Raw genomic sequence first — 13,920 nt, 5'->3', positions numbered from 1 at the left:
CCAACCCCCCTCTGCTACCCTCCCCTCCCCCCCTCCCAAACCGCCCTCCCGAAATCGCTAACCTACCTACCCCCCTCCTCCTCTTACTGGGTTCCGGCAGCAGCAGTGAAGAGGGAGCAGGCTCGGCGAGTCTGCTCCGTTCCCTTCTCTTCACTGTCAGCTCTGACTGTGGTCCCGCCCTCATTTCCTGTTTCCGCAAGGGTGGGACCAGAGTCAGAGCTGACAGCGAAGAGAAGGGAAGGCAGCAGACTCGTCGACCTGCTCGCCCTTCACTGGTGTCGCCGGGACCCCGGTAAGAGGAGGAGGGGGGGTAGGTAGGTTGGCGATTTCGGGAGGGCGGTTTGGGAGGGTGGCAGTCTCAGTAGGTTTTCCATGAGCGTTCGAGGAAACTGCCTGGGCCCGCACTGCACAGCCAATCAGAAGCGAGGCACGGTCGCAGGCAGCCTCATGGAATGTTCATAGAGCAAATTATTATATAGGATGTACATATTTTATTTTTGTATATTTTCTTATAATCTGGTTTGTACTGACTGTAATAAAGTGGAATATCAAATTGAACAAAATAAAAACTCAAACAAATCCCATCTATTCTGTAGTCACATGTACTGCTCTCTCACATGCTTCATCCTTAGAAACAAAAATAAATCTTGTCCCCTTATATCTTATAACTTCCCTTCTTTTTAGTTGTTGATCAAAGAAATCCTCATGAAAGCTCTTATAACATCCTCTTCCTTTAGTGACCAAGAGAATTCCCATGACTTTTTGTCTTGTCTGTGACTCTTTCTAGCATTTGCACATTTAATACAAACAATGTGGACTTCATCTGCCAATGAAGTGGTGAGTCCATCAGAATTCAAGACCCAGATCCAGAAATATGCTCCCCGCTTTGTGGGCTACAAGTGAGTAACACATAGACTGTTTGAGAATGGGCCAGGTTTGGGAGTGGGAGTACATGGTATTAATGGAGAGTGTTCTTTGGAAATGCTGATCTATATTATTTCCCTTTCTCCTTATTTGTTTTCACCTCACTTTCTCCTCTTCATTCTCACCCTATTCTTTCTTTTCTCCGTCTCTTGCCCCTTCTTTTTACACTCTCTTTCTTATTCTTGCTGTCTTTCTCTGTTTGTCGTCCTTCCCCTATCAACCTCCCTGTTTTTCTCCTTCCTTCTCTGCGTTCCTTTCATACCTCCTCCTTTTCTACCCTTTTTTATTTCCATCCTCCCTCTATTTCCTGCTTCCCACAGTCAGCAGGATGCCCAGGAGTTCCTGCGCTTTCTCCTGGATGGACTTCACAATGAGTTGAATCGTGTCACAGTGAGACCCAAAGCTCCCTCTGGCGACCTTGATCATCTCCCGTAAGTGTCAGAGGCAGAGACTTACTTGCAGGCTGATAAATGACAGGGTTCCTCTTCAAATTCAGCATTTTGTTTGTAGCAGCAGAAACATTTTAGCTGAAATGTTTCTGGCATCATTCATGCTGTCTTAGTTCGGTTAAAAATGAAGGGGGTTGATATTTTGCCAGTATTATTGTTGATACCAGCGACATTAGAATTGTGCTTTGAGGTTTGCACATTAAGACTTTTTCTTCATCTCAGCCGCATCCTGAAGATGTGTAAGCAAGTTTAAGATCACTCTATTTGAGAAAGAGTTATGAGATCAGATACCTGAAGAAGGCCCCTGGCCGAAACACGAATTTGTGTAGCGTCGAGTTTTTTTATTCAACAAAATAAAGCATTTTACACCATCAAAGATTCACCTTTTGGGACTCCTCTTTGTTACCTTTGCTTTTGTTTTTTCTTTTTGGAGTTTATATTTAGACATTTCATCGGGGATCAGTGGGGTAAGGTTGGGAGAGAGAAAAGCAAGACTAGGTATGTCATTGCTCTGAATGAAAAATCTTAAATATAAACAAGGATGACCCACTGTTGAGGCAAACAAATAAATATGAAAATAGAGCACGTTGTGTTTGAAGGAAGGAAAAAGCCTCAAGGAGCTCCAGACCATCTGGTCGAAAGAGCTACAAGCGATCAGTACGCTCTGTTCCTCATCATTGGCTGAAAAAACCTTCCCCCATAAAATATTATACAAAAATGTGCAAAACTACACCCCACTAACTTCAGGTAATAGGTGTTCAAATGTCTACAGAAGCATTCTCAGTTCAAAACTTTAGAGTAGAGTACTTAGCTTCAGTGCAGTCGTCTGTCCTGCAGTCACATACTCTGCTCAATTTCTGGGAGTCTTCTGATAAACCTATTGCCAGATAGTGGAAAGACTCGTTGGCTCAGTTTAATGGGAAAGACCCTCCCCAGTTTTGCTTCCTTACTCCAAGGTTAATGCTTCTGATTTCAACAGATTAATTTTCAAGCCTGAAGAGCTACCATACAATCGAAAATGTTCGATTAATGTTTGGAAGGATCTTCTAGGCTCAACGATGTGGACCAACAAATTGTTTGCAAATGCTGCTATTTTAAACTCCTTTTGCCCAATTTTTACCTCTGGTATTTCTGTATTTTGTTCACCTCTCAAAGGAAAGAGTCCAATGTCAAGACAAATAATAGGGCTGCCACTTGACCCCCTTATTGGGTTCTACGTTATATATTAAATGTTTCTGATAACATTCTGTTTACCCAGATTGCAGCTTCATGGGATGAATAAAACACTGCAGTGTCTCCCTAAAGTGTTCTGTTATCCCATATTTCTTTAAAGTCACAAAAATATATTCCCAGTGTACTCTATTGACTGTCTTCTCTACCTCGAAACTAATCAGCAGAGAGGCTCCCTCCTTATCCCTGGCCTGTTCTAAAGAGGTCAGAATTTTCCGTACATTTTTAACTGGATACCTCTTCCATGCGAATCCTGCCTGATTGGCACAAATTATGCCTGCTTTATTATCAGTCTATTGACCATTATCTTTGTAAATAGCTTGTCCTCAAAGCTAAGCAGCGATATTGGATGATAGGATTCTGGCATCTGCAGGTCCTTTCCTGGTTTAGGGAGGACCATAAGTACATAAGTATTGCCATACTGGGACAGACCGAAGGTCCATCTAGCCCAGTATCCTGCTTCCAGCAGTGGCCAATCCAGGTCATAAGTTCCTGGCAGAAATCTAATTTGTAACACCATTCCATGCTACCAATCCCAGGGCAAGCAGTGGCTTCCCCCATATCCATCTAAATAACAGAATATAGACTTTTCCTCCAGGAATTTATCCAAACCTTTTTTAAACCCAGATATGCTAACTGCCGTTATCACATCCTCCAGCAACGAGTTCCAGAGCTTAACTATTAAGTGAAAAAATATTTCCTCTTATTTGTTTTAAAAGTATTTCCATGCAGTTTCATTGAGTGCCCCCATGCATAAGTGAACAATCGATTCCCCTCCAGCCGCTTCACACCACTCAGGATTTTTTAGACCTCAATTATATTCTCCCTCAGCCATCTGTTTTCCAAGCTGAAGAGTCCTAACCTCTTTAGCCTTTCCTCATATTGGAGCAGTTCCATCCCCTCTATCATTTTGGTTGCTCTTCTTTGAATCTTTTCTAATTCCGCTATATCTTTTTTGAGAAACGGCGACCAGAATTGAACGCAATACTGTGTTCTCTGATGTATCATCTTATTGAAAACTGTTTGCATTGCTAATAGTTGGGCCCTATTTGACTCCATTAGATTAGTCCTGTAATGTTGTCTCTTACTTCTTATCAATTCTCTATCCAACTTCTTCTCCTTATCTTTCCAACGCTTATGCTGTTATCTCTTCCCTCAGGACAGCCTTTACAGTTTCCCAGTATAAAATAGGCTACTTTACATGCTTGTGATTAAATGTTGAAAACTCTTTCCATTTTTTAGATGTTCTTATATAAGCACAAAGGAAACTTCAAGTGTCTTGACTCCTGAGCCATTTTTTTTCTTATTTCAGTATCTACTCATACTATTGCACAGTCAGATATTTCATAAGACCCAGTGGTCACTGCTCAAATTTTGGACATCATGAATATGAACAAATAGTCTATAGAAGATTGAGTTGAGTACTCTGGATAGATATATGCAGTTCATTTCACTAGGGTGTAACATTCTCCAAATATCCAACATGTCTGATAACTCACACATTAGAAACACTCCCTTACTTACATTTATCTTCTCTTTGTCTGGGTTGTTGGAGTCATATACTATATTAAAATACCCCCTTTATAATAAAATTTCTCCTTCAAATCCACAGAGCAATCGGTGAATTTTTCTAAAGACCTGCGGTTCTTGTTTATTCTGGGCATATAGGTTACAATGCAGTCTCTGTCCTTCCACAGTCATGTGCACTATAATATATCTCCCTTCTGGGTCTGCGACATTCTGTAGTTTGCTATTAGAATCCTTTACAAAACAAGATGTCCACCCGCATCTTCTTTGTGCCTGATGTAGCCCCTTTCACTTTCTCCACCCACCACCTTTTTAACTTCGTTTGGTCTTCATCACTTAAATGAGTCTATCGAAATATGACGATTTATTTACAGGAGTGTTGGAAATGTTATCTAATGGGATATTTTGTCATATGGTTTATTTTTATGTAGTAAAAAATCCCAAAATAAAGATATATAAAAAAAAGAAATATGACTATTTGACTACCGAGGCATCATTCAGACTTTTTGACACATAATGGAGGACAAAACTCCTGCTACGCTCTATGATATATACCTAACAACGAGCTTCAGGTTATTTCCTCTAACAATGTCAGATTTTCAAATATTTTCCTCCCTATAACCTGAGATGGTCATTCCAACCACCAACCCCATTTTTGATCCATCCATATTCGCCCCGTTGCTTCCCTTGCACACTGCATCTAACACCTTTCCCCTCCCCTCCTCCACCCCTCATGCCCTATTTCCATTTCACCATCTCCCACTCCAGGAGAAGTCATGCTTTAATTGTCTGACCCACCTCCCTATCCCTTTCCATATCCTATTGCCTTGTTTCCTAACCTTTTCTTCCCCCAGTCCATAGCTCTTACCCTGGTATATTTCCTTGTCCACTCCATCCATCGTATTGTCCCCCCAACCACCAACATCCACTGTTGGACCTCACCATTCATACTAGAAGCCTTAAATATTACTGTCACTATCCTACATGCCAGTCACCACTGTATCCTTTCTAGGTTTATCCCTCCAATTCTTCAGTCTAGTAGAGGGGAAGGAGTTCAGTTTATTTTGCCAAATTAGACATTGCTGGGGTCCTTTCAAGTCTACCCAGGCCTCTGACGCTTCCTCCGGGGTTCCGATATCCAAATTCTTCACTTAAAAAATTGTCAGTTTTCCACAGCATATTAAATGAGGGGTTCACAATCATAGTCCATCACAGCCTTTCTTCTGTGCTGTCCTTCTGGCTGGGCCCCACTGTGTTCCTCTCTGGCCTCCCGATTCAGCCATTCAATCCAGTCTTTTGCTCCTTTTTGTAAATACTTGTTACTCTCTCCAATGGGTTATTCTTAATTTCACTGGGTAGAGGAGCGCAAACTTTATTTTTAAGGTGATCAGCCTGGAGCATAGAGGTGCAAACTCCCTCCTCAACACAAATATTCTGTATGAATAATCTTGAAAGCACAGTTCCTTCTTCCCTTTATATTTTCAAAGTCTTTCCACCTCACAACACCTCACAACACATGTAAGATTTCCATTTTGTGAACAAAATTCAGAAGTTTCAATATTACCACTCTGGGCCAGTCTGAACTGTTTCTTCTTGGGTCTACTCTGTGTGCCTGTTCATTATACAGTGGGCCGACCTGGCTCATGTTTGCAAACGCTGTCCAATCCAAGTCTCTAGAAATCCTCGCAGCTCCAGCTCAGCCACCATTTCAGGAATGCCCACTAATTGCATACAGTCCCTCTCTTCTTCTGCCAATCTTGCCGTTTTCCTCCATCTCAGCCAGCTGTTGCTAGTAGGTACCAAAATCTGTCCTGAATCCTTCTGGTCTGTAATGCATGATTTCCAGATTCTTGAATACAAGCTGAAACCTTTTGTCCAGTGCCTGATCTACTGCCACTGTTGCTTCAGTGGTGATTTTCTGATCCAACCATCAAGGAAAACTGACTTGACTGCTCTGCCTTCTTTGGATCCTGCACTCCTTGTCTCTCCTCAGGGGTTTCACTGACATTTCTCTTCTATGTGACCCCAGCCTGCAGCTATCTCTTCCCGTTTACCTTCCAGCCTCTCTCAGATCATTTTGAGGAGGGTTCAGTTTAACTGAGGAGGAATCAGGGAAACAGCTTGGACCTAGGAGCAAGATTTGTCACCTCCCACTCCTGCTTATTGTGTCACATGACCTTCTGAATATCTGGTTTAATAAGATCTCCAGTGGCTGAATGTTGATCCTGAAGTTTTTTCAACGGGTGGGGGGAGGGGAGTCATGTACCTGAATACAACTCGCCTTGAGCTCAGATTTGGAAAAGGCAAGCAAATAAATCTAAACATGAAAAAAATCCAAATTCAAAATGGTTTCTGTTTCCTTCTTTTCTTTTAGTGGAACAGCAGCAGCCCACAATTATTTAGGAAACTCCCTACAACACAAGTACTCTTAGGCTGGCTATTACACAGGTAGAAGTGAGGGGGTTCCATCCCTGTGTGTACTGCATCCCATTGATTTATGTCCTGTGCCTTCAAAAAGAGGAAGGGGGCCTCATTTGCAGTGTATGTCATCCCATGGGTACATGTCTTGTATCTGCAGGAAGAGAGGAAGGATTTTAAGCTGCCATGAGATAATCAGTTGCTTTATCTATCTCCAATATATGAGGCTGGGACCTAAATTGAAAGGTTACTGATAGGCTCTTTGTCCTTCCACAGGGACACCGAAAAGGGAAGGAAGATGTGGCAGAAATACTTGGAAAGGGAAGACAGTAGGATTGTGGGTAAGTAAATGGGTGTAGGGTGGAGAAGATTGCTTATTGAATTGTTAGTATCAGAGTTCTATCCAATGCGAATCAATCTGCATGTTGCAATATCAGTTTGGGAACTGTTGAAGGCCCCTCACCTGTGCACTATACCCTTACCTGTATTCACCTCTTTGTCTCCTGTGCTCTTTCCCTGTATATCCTTAGTTTTGGTCCGAACGTGCTCATAGGTAGAAATACCTACTATAAGTTCAAGTAGCCACTGCCACTGGGCCTTAGAGAAGATGAGAGGCAGGAGTACTGGCAGAGGAAAGGGGAAAGATGTGGGCAGGAGAGAAAGAGGGGTTGCAGGAGGGAAGGAGACAATGGGTGAAGAGATTAAAGAGAACTGGGGCAGAGGAGAGAGAGGGAAATGACTAAGGCATGAAGAGGGAGAAGCTAGATGGGATGAGGCAATGGGAGAAAAGACTGAAGAGAAGTGGAGCAGAAGAGATACAGAAACTAGACTGAGACATGAGGCTGGAGGGATGGAAAGCAAAAAAAAAAAAAGCCATGAAAATATAAAAGGCAAACAATGAAATAAATCCTAACAAAGTAGACCAAACAAAAAGGGAATGATTTTTAAAAAGAGAACTAAGGTAAATTGTAAGAGGAAAAGTCATTTCTCTCAGGCTTCTAAAAATTTTGACTGGCATCCAACTTTTCTAAATATGTTTCTGTCGCTGTTTGCTCTCCCTCACATGTACATATCCATCTGCCTTTGTTTCACATTTGTGCTCAGTGCCTTTACCTGTCTTCACATATCTACTCTCCCTTTATCTGTGCTACGTCTCACTATAGCTGAGCTCATCTCCCTCTCTCTCTTACATCTGTTCTCTTCCCCGTCATATGTAAGCCGCACTGAACCTGCTATAGAGCGGGGTATCAATGCTACAAATAAATAAATATCTACTTATCTCTCTGGTTGCTCCTCCTTCCCAGATGTCTTTGGGGAAAGAGCGGGATATAAATGCTACAAATAAATAAAATAAAATATCTACTTATCTCTCTGGTTGCTCCTCCTTCCCAGATGTCTTTGTTGGTCAACTGAAAAGCTCACTGACGTGCAGCGAGTGTGGTTACTGCTCCACCGTCTTTGACCCCTTCTGGGACTTGTCACTGCCCATTGCTAAGGTATGCTATGAAAGAGGGTCTCCCTGCTTCTGGTTCATCCCTCTGCTTCCCATTCCAAACCACCTCAGCACCCTGTTGCCCCTATATAGAGTTACTGATGATGTCTCTTCCTTCTCGCAGAAGGGGAGTTCTGAAGTGTCCCTCATGGACTGCATGAGGCTCTTCACCAAAGAAGACATCCTAGATGGAGATGAGAAACCAGTAAGTGTCTCCAGAGGAAAACAAAAATCACAGAGCTTCTAGCAGTCTTGCTTCAGCATGCTTTAATTGCACACACATGTATCAGCGTGCACACAACTGCATAGACACCTTCAGTCAGGGTTTTACATTTACACAGTTGCATGTATTGAAACTCCATCGCATACATTGTCCCTCACAGGGCCGTGCCAACACAGTAAGCGAGGTAAGCACGGCAGGAGGGTGCCATCCTCTGGGGAGCGCCCCGCCGCACCATGCTTGCCTCGCCCTCCTGCTCCCATGTCCCAACTGCCCGCCCTTTTCTCCCCCCCAACAAGATCCCTTTTAAATTTACCTCCATCCGGCAGCGAAGGCGCAGCGTCAGTGAAGGAGGCAGCGCTCCCGACGTCTCTACTAGTCTTCCCTTCGCTCAGTGTTCCGCCTTCTTCTGATGTCAAGGAAATGACATCAGAAGAAGGCGGGACATTGAGCGAAGGGAAGACTACTAGAGACGTCGGGAGCACCGCCTCCTTCACTGACACTGCGCCTTTGCTGCCGAACAGAGGTAAATTTAAAAGGGATCTTGGGGGGGGGGGAGAAGAGGGCGGGCAGTTGGGACATGGGAGGGCAGGGGAGAGAGGAGCGTGGATGGGAGGGCAGCGATCATTTTCACGGGGGGAGCGGGCGCGCGCCAACTGTTCATCTGCGGGGGGGGCCCTGGGGGCGCCAACTGATCTTCTGCAGGGGGGCGCCACAGACCCTTGGCACGGCCCTGGTCCCCCACACACATAAAATCACAATTCATACTCAGAAACATACATGAACATACAGGTATGCACATATTTATGCAGTTCAGATTGTTAAAAGGTTATTGGCATGACAATATGTGTGTTTGTTGCCATAAAGAGCTAAGATTTCAAAGATTTAAGCACTTTTTGCAAAGGTAAAAATATAATCAGCACTCGTAAGACATTCAGAACTGGATAGGTAGAGGGCATTTTTGAAGACATACTTGGAATCTACATTCATACATTTCGGGATAGATATTCTTCCAGCGGTGCTCAGCAATTTTTTTGGCCGCCACCAGCTTGATCTCTGGATGTTCAGTGCCGGGTCATGTCCAGGTACCAGCACTGAATATTCAGGCATATGTGACTGGTTAAAACGTATGTGGTTAAATGCAATATTCAGCTGTTAACCACATGTGAACCTCATAAAGAGGTCCTTTTACAAGGGTGCGCTAGCATTTTTTGTGCGCGCTAAAAATAAGCGTGCACTAAACACTAGAGATGCCCATATATTTCCATGCCTCACACTTATGTCCAACTTCTTTAAATACAATTTTACAGGTTTATTCATTAACAGTCAGTAAGATCATGAAAAGATTTTTTGTATATATATTGGATCATCAGAAACACGTGCACATAACCATTTGGCTAAAAACTTTGAGCCAAGCATTCAGTAGGAGAGGCACGTACTCGTCATTAATCCATTTTTGTAAATTCAACTTTTAGTCCATCTTTTATTCTCAATATCATAATGATATTTTTCATTTTTTTAAATAAAGAATTGAAAAATATTGAATCCTTGGCTCAAAGTTTTTAGCCAAATGGATATCTGCACGTGCTTCTGATGATCCAATATATATACAAAAATCTTTTCTTGATCTTACTGACTGTTAATGAATAAACCTGTAAAATTGTATTTAAAGAAGTTGGGCACATGTATGAGTGATCGATTGCCCCCCTTCATGCGATTGAATGTGGAGTAGTGCATTAAGAACTATAGTGCATATATTTCCATGAGCATCTCTAGTGTTTATCGCATGCTAATCATTAGCACGGGCTAAAAACGCTACCGCGCCTTTGTAAAAGGAGAGGGTAGAATAAAGCATGGAAATTGTTTCACAGAGTATATGTCAGTAAGCTGGGAAGTTAGCTTGCAGCTAACTGGGGAGATTGATATTGGAGCTATGGGGGACAGGGGGAGTAGTAGTGGGTTAATAGAAAAATATTTAAATAATTGGGGGGTTTTAATGTTATAATAATTTAAAAATTAAAATTGGAAAAAAGGTCAGTGATGGTGATGGAGTAACTGGAGAGGTGTTGATGTGTTTATGACTATTACACAGTTATTGTACTCAAAAGTTGTATGGCCTTGATAGATTAAAAAACAATATTCACACGTAGTATGCAAAGGTATCTTACATTTGAAAATCATCTTGTTTGTGAGGCTTAAAAGTATATGTCATATTTCGGAAATTACTGAAATCTTTTTTTTATTTAAACATTACCTGATTTAATGATTTTTATGTTCTGTCTTGATTTTTGATTTTTTTTGTATTGTTAATTTTACTTGTTATGTTTATTTTTCTGTTATAATATTCCTGGATATGCCCAGTCTCTTTGACTTGTAAGCCACACTGAACTCAGGAGGTATGTGTGGGATATAAGTATCCTGTAATGTAATATGCAAAATTTCCCAGTTAGGTGCTCTATTGGAAATTTACTCTCAATGTAGTAATAGGCTTCTAGTGGTTGCTCTTGTGTTTTTCAGACATGCTGTCGTTGTAAAGTCCGGAGGAAATGCACAAAGAAATTCACCATCCAGAAGTTTCCAAAGATCCTTGTACTCCATATCCTTTTTTCTTATGCCTTAGAAAGAGGGAGAAGAATAAGCGAATGTGCACATACCTATAAGAGTGATAGTACAGACAAAATCTGTAAAAATGTTGATAAATATTGTAGACAACTTTGACCTGTCTATCCATACACCATATATACATGGGAATTTCAAAGAATACTATACATGGGTGGATAATGTATGGACAGATACTGTATAGGTATATGGATGTATACTGTAGGCTGCATTTTCATAAACTGTTCATTCCTTCACTTAGGGGTCCTTTTACCAACTTCGGGAAAAAGGGCCCTACGCTAGCGGCGGGGGCTGTTTTTCCCGTTCGCCAGGGCCCTTTTTATCACAGCGGATATAAAGACCCCAGGTACACATGGCAATGCGGTAAGAGAAGTCTTACCGCATGGCCATGTGATGGGGAGCACTTACTGCTACCCACTGAGGTGGCGATAAGGGCTCCCGTGCTAACCCGGCAGTAACCAGTCAGCACGTGGTGATGCCTGATTACCAACCAGTCAGCACGTAGTGATGCCTGATTACCGCCGGGTTACCGCCGCGCAAACCATTTACGGGGGTTTTCTTTTTCCCCCGGAAATGGCGTGCGCTTGGGCCGGGACTACCGCCCACGTTGGACTTACCGCTGCTCTGTAAAAGGGTCTCATAGATTCCTAATTTTTTAGGTTCCTAAATGTAGGAGAATTTTCAGCTGAACTTTAGTCCCCCAATATTTTAATTCGCCAGGAACAACGCCTGGCCAGTAAATAGCATTCAGCTGGCTAACCACTGATATCCGAGGGGAGACAGCCGGTTATCTCAGCTGAATATTCACGGTTACTGCATTGGACTAGATTCTATATATCACACCTAAATTGGCACCAAAAAAGTATGCCTAAGTGTATTATATAAAGTATATTTTATAGAATATGCCTAAATTTCGGCGCGGTTTATAGAATATGCCGAGTGCCTGTCTGCATGACTAAATTTAGTGTTGGGCAGTTATGCCAAGTAAAACTTGGTGTAAATGCCGATGCCTGTATTAAGCACAGACTGGGTGTTTTCTATAGGAACGCCCACAACCCACCCATTCCACACCCACTTTTCAGCTATGCACCTTAGAATTTACATGCATCACTTTACAGAATACGCTTAGACAGTTATGTATGTAAATTCTAATTAATGCCAATCAGTGTCAATAATTTCTTATTAAGTGGCGATTATCGGCGCTGATTAGCTTGGTAGCTAATTAAGTTGTGCACACAAATCCATAGTACGACCAGATTTGTGCACGCAATTTAAGTCACGTGGTATAGAATCCGAGCGATAGTGGCTATGAAGTTATATCGCGCATATTCAAGCATTGGCCAGCTAAGTTTAGTGGGCAAATTAGACCGCATAAATAGCGTTAATTTAACCAACCAGCACTGAATATTATTCAGCCAGTTAAGATAGAGCCAGCTAAAAAAAAAAAAAAAAGATATTCAATGCCGTTCACTGGATAGGGCCCGCATTGAATATCTAGGATCAACGCTGACTGTGGGACTTATGCGGGCTGCCTCCTGCTGGCTGAATATCGGGCCCTAGGTGCCTAAATTTTGGGCTGCACAAATAGAGAGGGTAATACAGCATACACAGAAAGTATACAAACAAAAAAAAGCTACACTGGGCCTTCAAGACTGGGACAATTTAAATTCTTTATTAGTGACCCACTAATAAAGAATTTAAATTGTCCCAGTCTTGAAGGCCCAGTGTTGCTTTTTTTGTTTGTAAATTTTGGGCTGAAAATTTTCCTAAAACTTGGAAACCTAAGGGGTCCTTTTACTAAGGTGCGCCGAAAAATGGCCTGCACTGGTGTACACGCGTGTATTATACGCAAACAGGTCCATTTCTCAGCGCACCTGCAAAAAAGGCCTTTTGGCCAAAAATGGACGTGCGGCAAAATGAAAATTGGCGCGCATCCATTTGGGGCCTGAGACCTTACTGCCACCCATTGACAGCGGTAAAGTCTCACGCATTAACTAGGCAGTAATCATCAGCACGCATACAATGCCGATTACCACCCAGTTAGCGCCACGTGCTGGCTTAGCAGATGCACATGAGAAATGCTCTGCTTCGTTCACCTACATTATATTCCTGTCCTAGGTGCCTACGTTGAAACTTGGCACTAAACCAGGGATCAGTGTTCAGCAAGTATGGTGACCAGATTAAGTTAAATATCAGTACAAGCATTTAAGTTAATTCATATATTGAGCACCATTCTCTGAGTAAGTAGCCACACTGAGTAAATGGATAATATAGTCACCATGCTGGCGCTGTCTACTTAGTTTAAACCTTCTATTTGGCAGACCTAAATTAAACGTATAACTTATTGAGATAGCAGCTGAATATCCCCACTGTCTGGATAACATTTTCATCCATCTCCCTTTCCACAGCACCCAGCTCTGTGGGTGCTTGAGCACCCCCAATACTGAACGAACTCCTTGACTGTGTCCAGTGAGAGACCCAACAATTTTGAAAAACTTGGCTCCTATGCCCCTTTTTATGGATAATATTGGCCCATTTAATGGCCTAATACTATCTGTATAACTTTAAAAATATGTATATAGATAGAGCAGTTATGCATGCGTTGTTCTCTGGCAAATGCATAATTGTTTTTGAATGTTGGCCTGCTAACTTTGTACCACAACCTGAACAGGGCACCTAGGCTATCAAGGCACATAGGACATATGTTGTGCCTGTTTTATAAAGCAAAGAAGCAGATCTGGATTTTATTCACTACAATAGATAAGAGAACCAGATGCCCGACACAGGCTGTGTTTCGCCCATTGCAGTGTTGCAACTGGGGCAAAAAGAGCACGTGGAGGGGCGTTTTCGAAAGGGACGTCTCAAGTTTCGATTTGGACGTCCTTGCAAAACGGCAAAATTTAGGGGCGGGGAAACCCCTATTTTCGAAACAAGATGGTTTCGAAAATACCGTCAGGGACGTCCAAATCCTTAAATTTCGCCATCCCTAGACATGGATGTTTCTGATTTTCGGCAATTTTCGAAACCAAAGACGTCCATGT

General features: G+C 42.4%; 1 protein-coding gene across 1 annotated transcript in view; it reads left to right on the top strand.

The window, feature by feature from the left end:
• The window catches only part of USP2 (ubiquitin specific peptidase 2), a 70,315-nt gene that overhangs the window by 39,283 nt on the left and 17,112 nt on the right, over positions 1–13,920 (top strand). Inside the window, 6 exon segments of the mRNA XM_030221301.1 lie at positions 788–899; positions 1,245–1,355; positions 6,825–6,889; positions 7,941–8,044; positions 8,165–8,245; positions 10,778–10,856. Of these exon segments, the coding sequence (XP_030077161.1) occupies positions 788–899; positions 1,245–1,355; positions 6,825–6,889; positions 7,941–8,044; positions 8,165–8,245; positions 10,778–10,856 (552 nt within the window).

The sequence above is a fragment of the Microcaecilia unicolor genome, chromosome 12 (assembly GCF_901765095.1).
Source record: "Microcaecilia unicolor chromosome 12, aMicUni1.1, whole genome shotgun sequence".
Lineage (NCBI taxonomy): Eukaryota > Metazoa > Chordata > Amphibia > Gymnophiona > Siphonopidae > Microcaecilia > Microcaecilia unicolor.
This window is presented reverse-complemented; position numbering and strand designations above follow the sequence as displayed.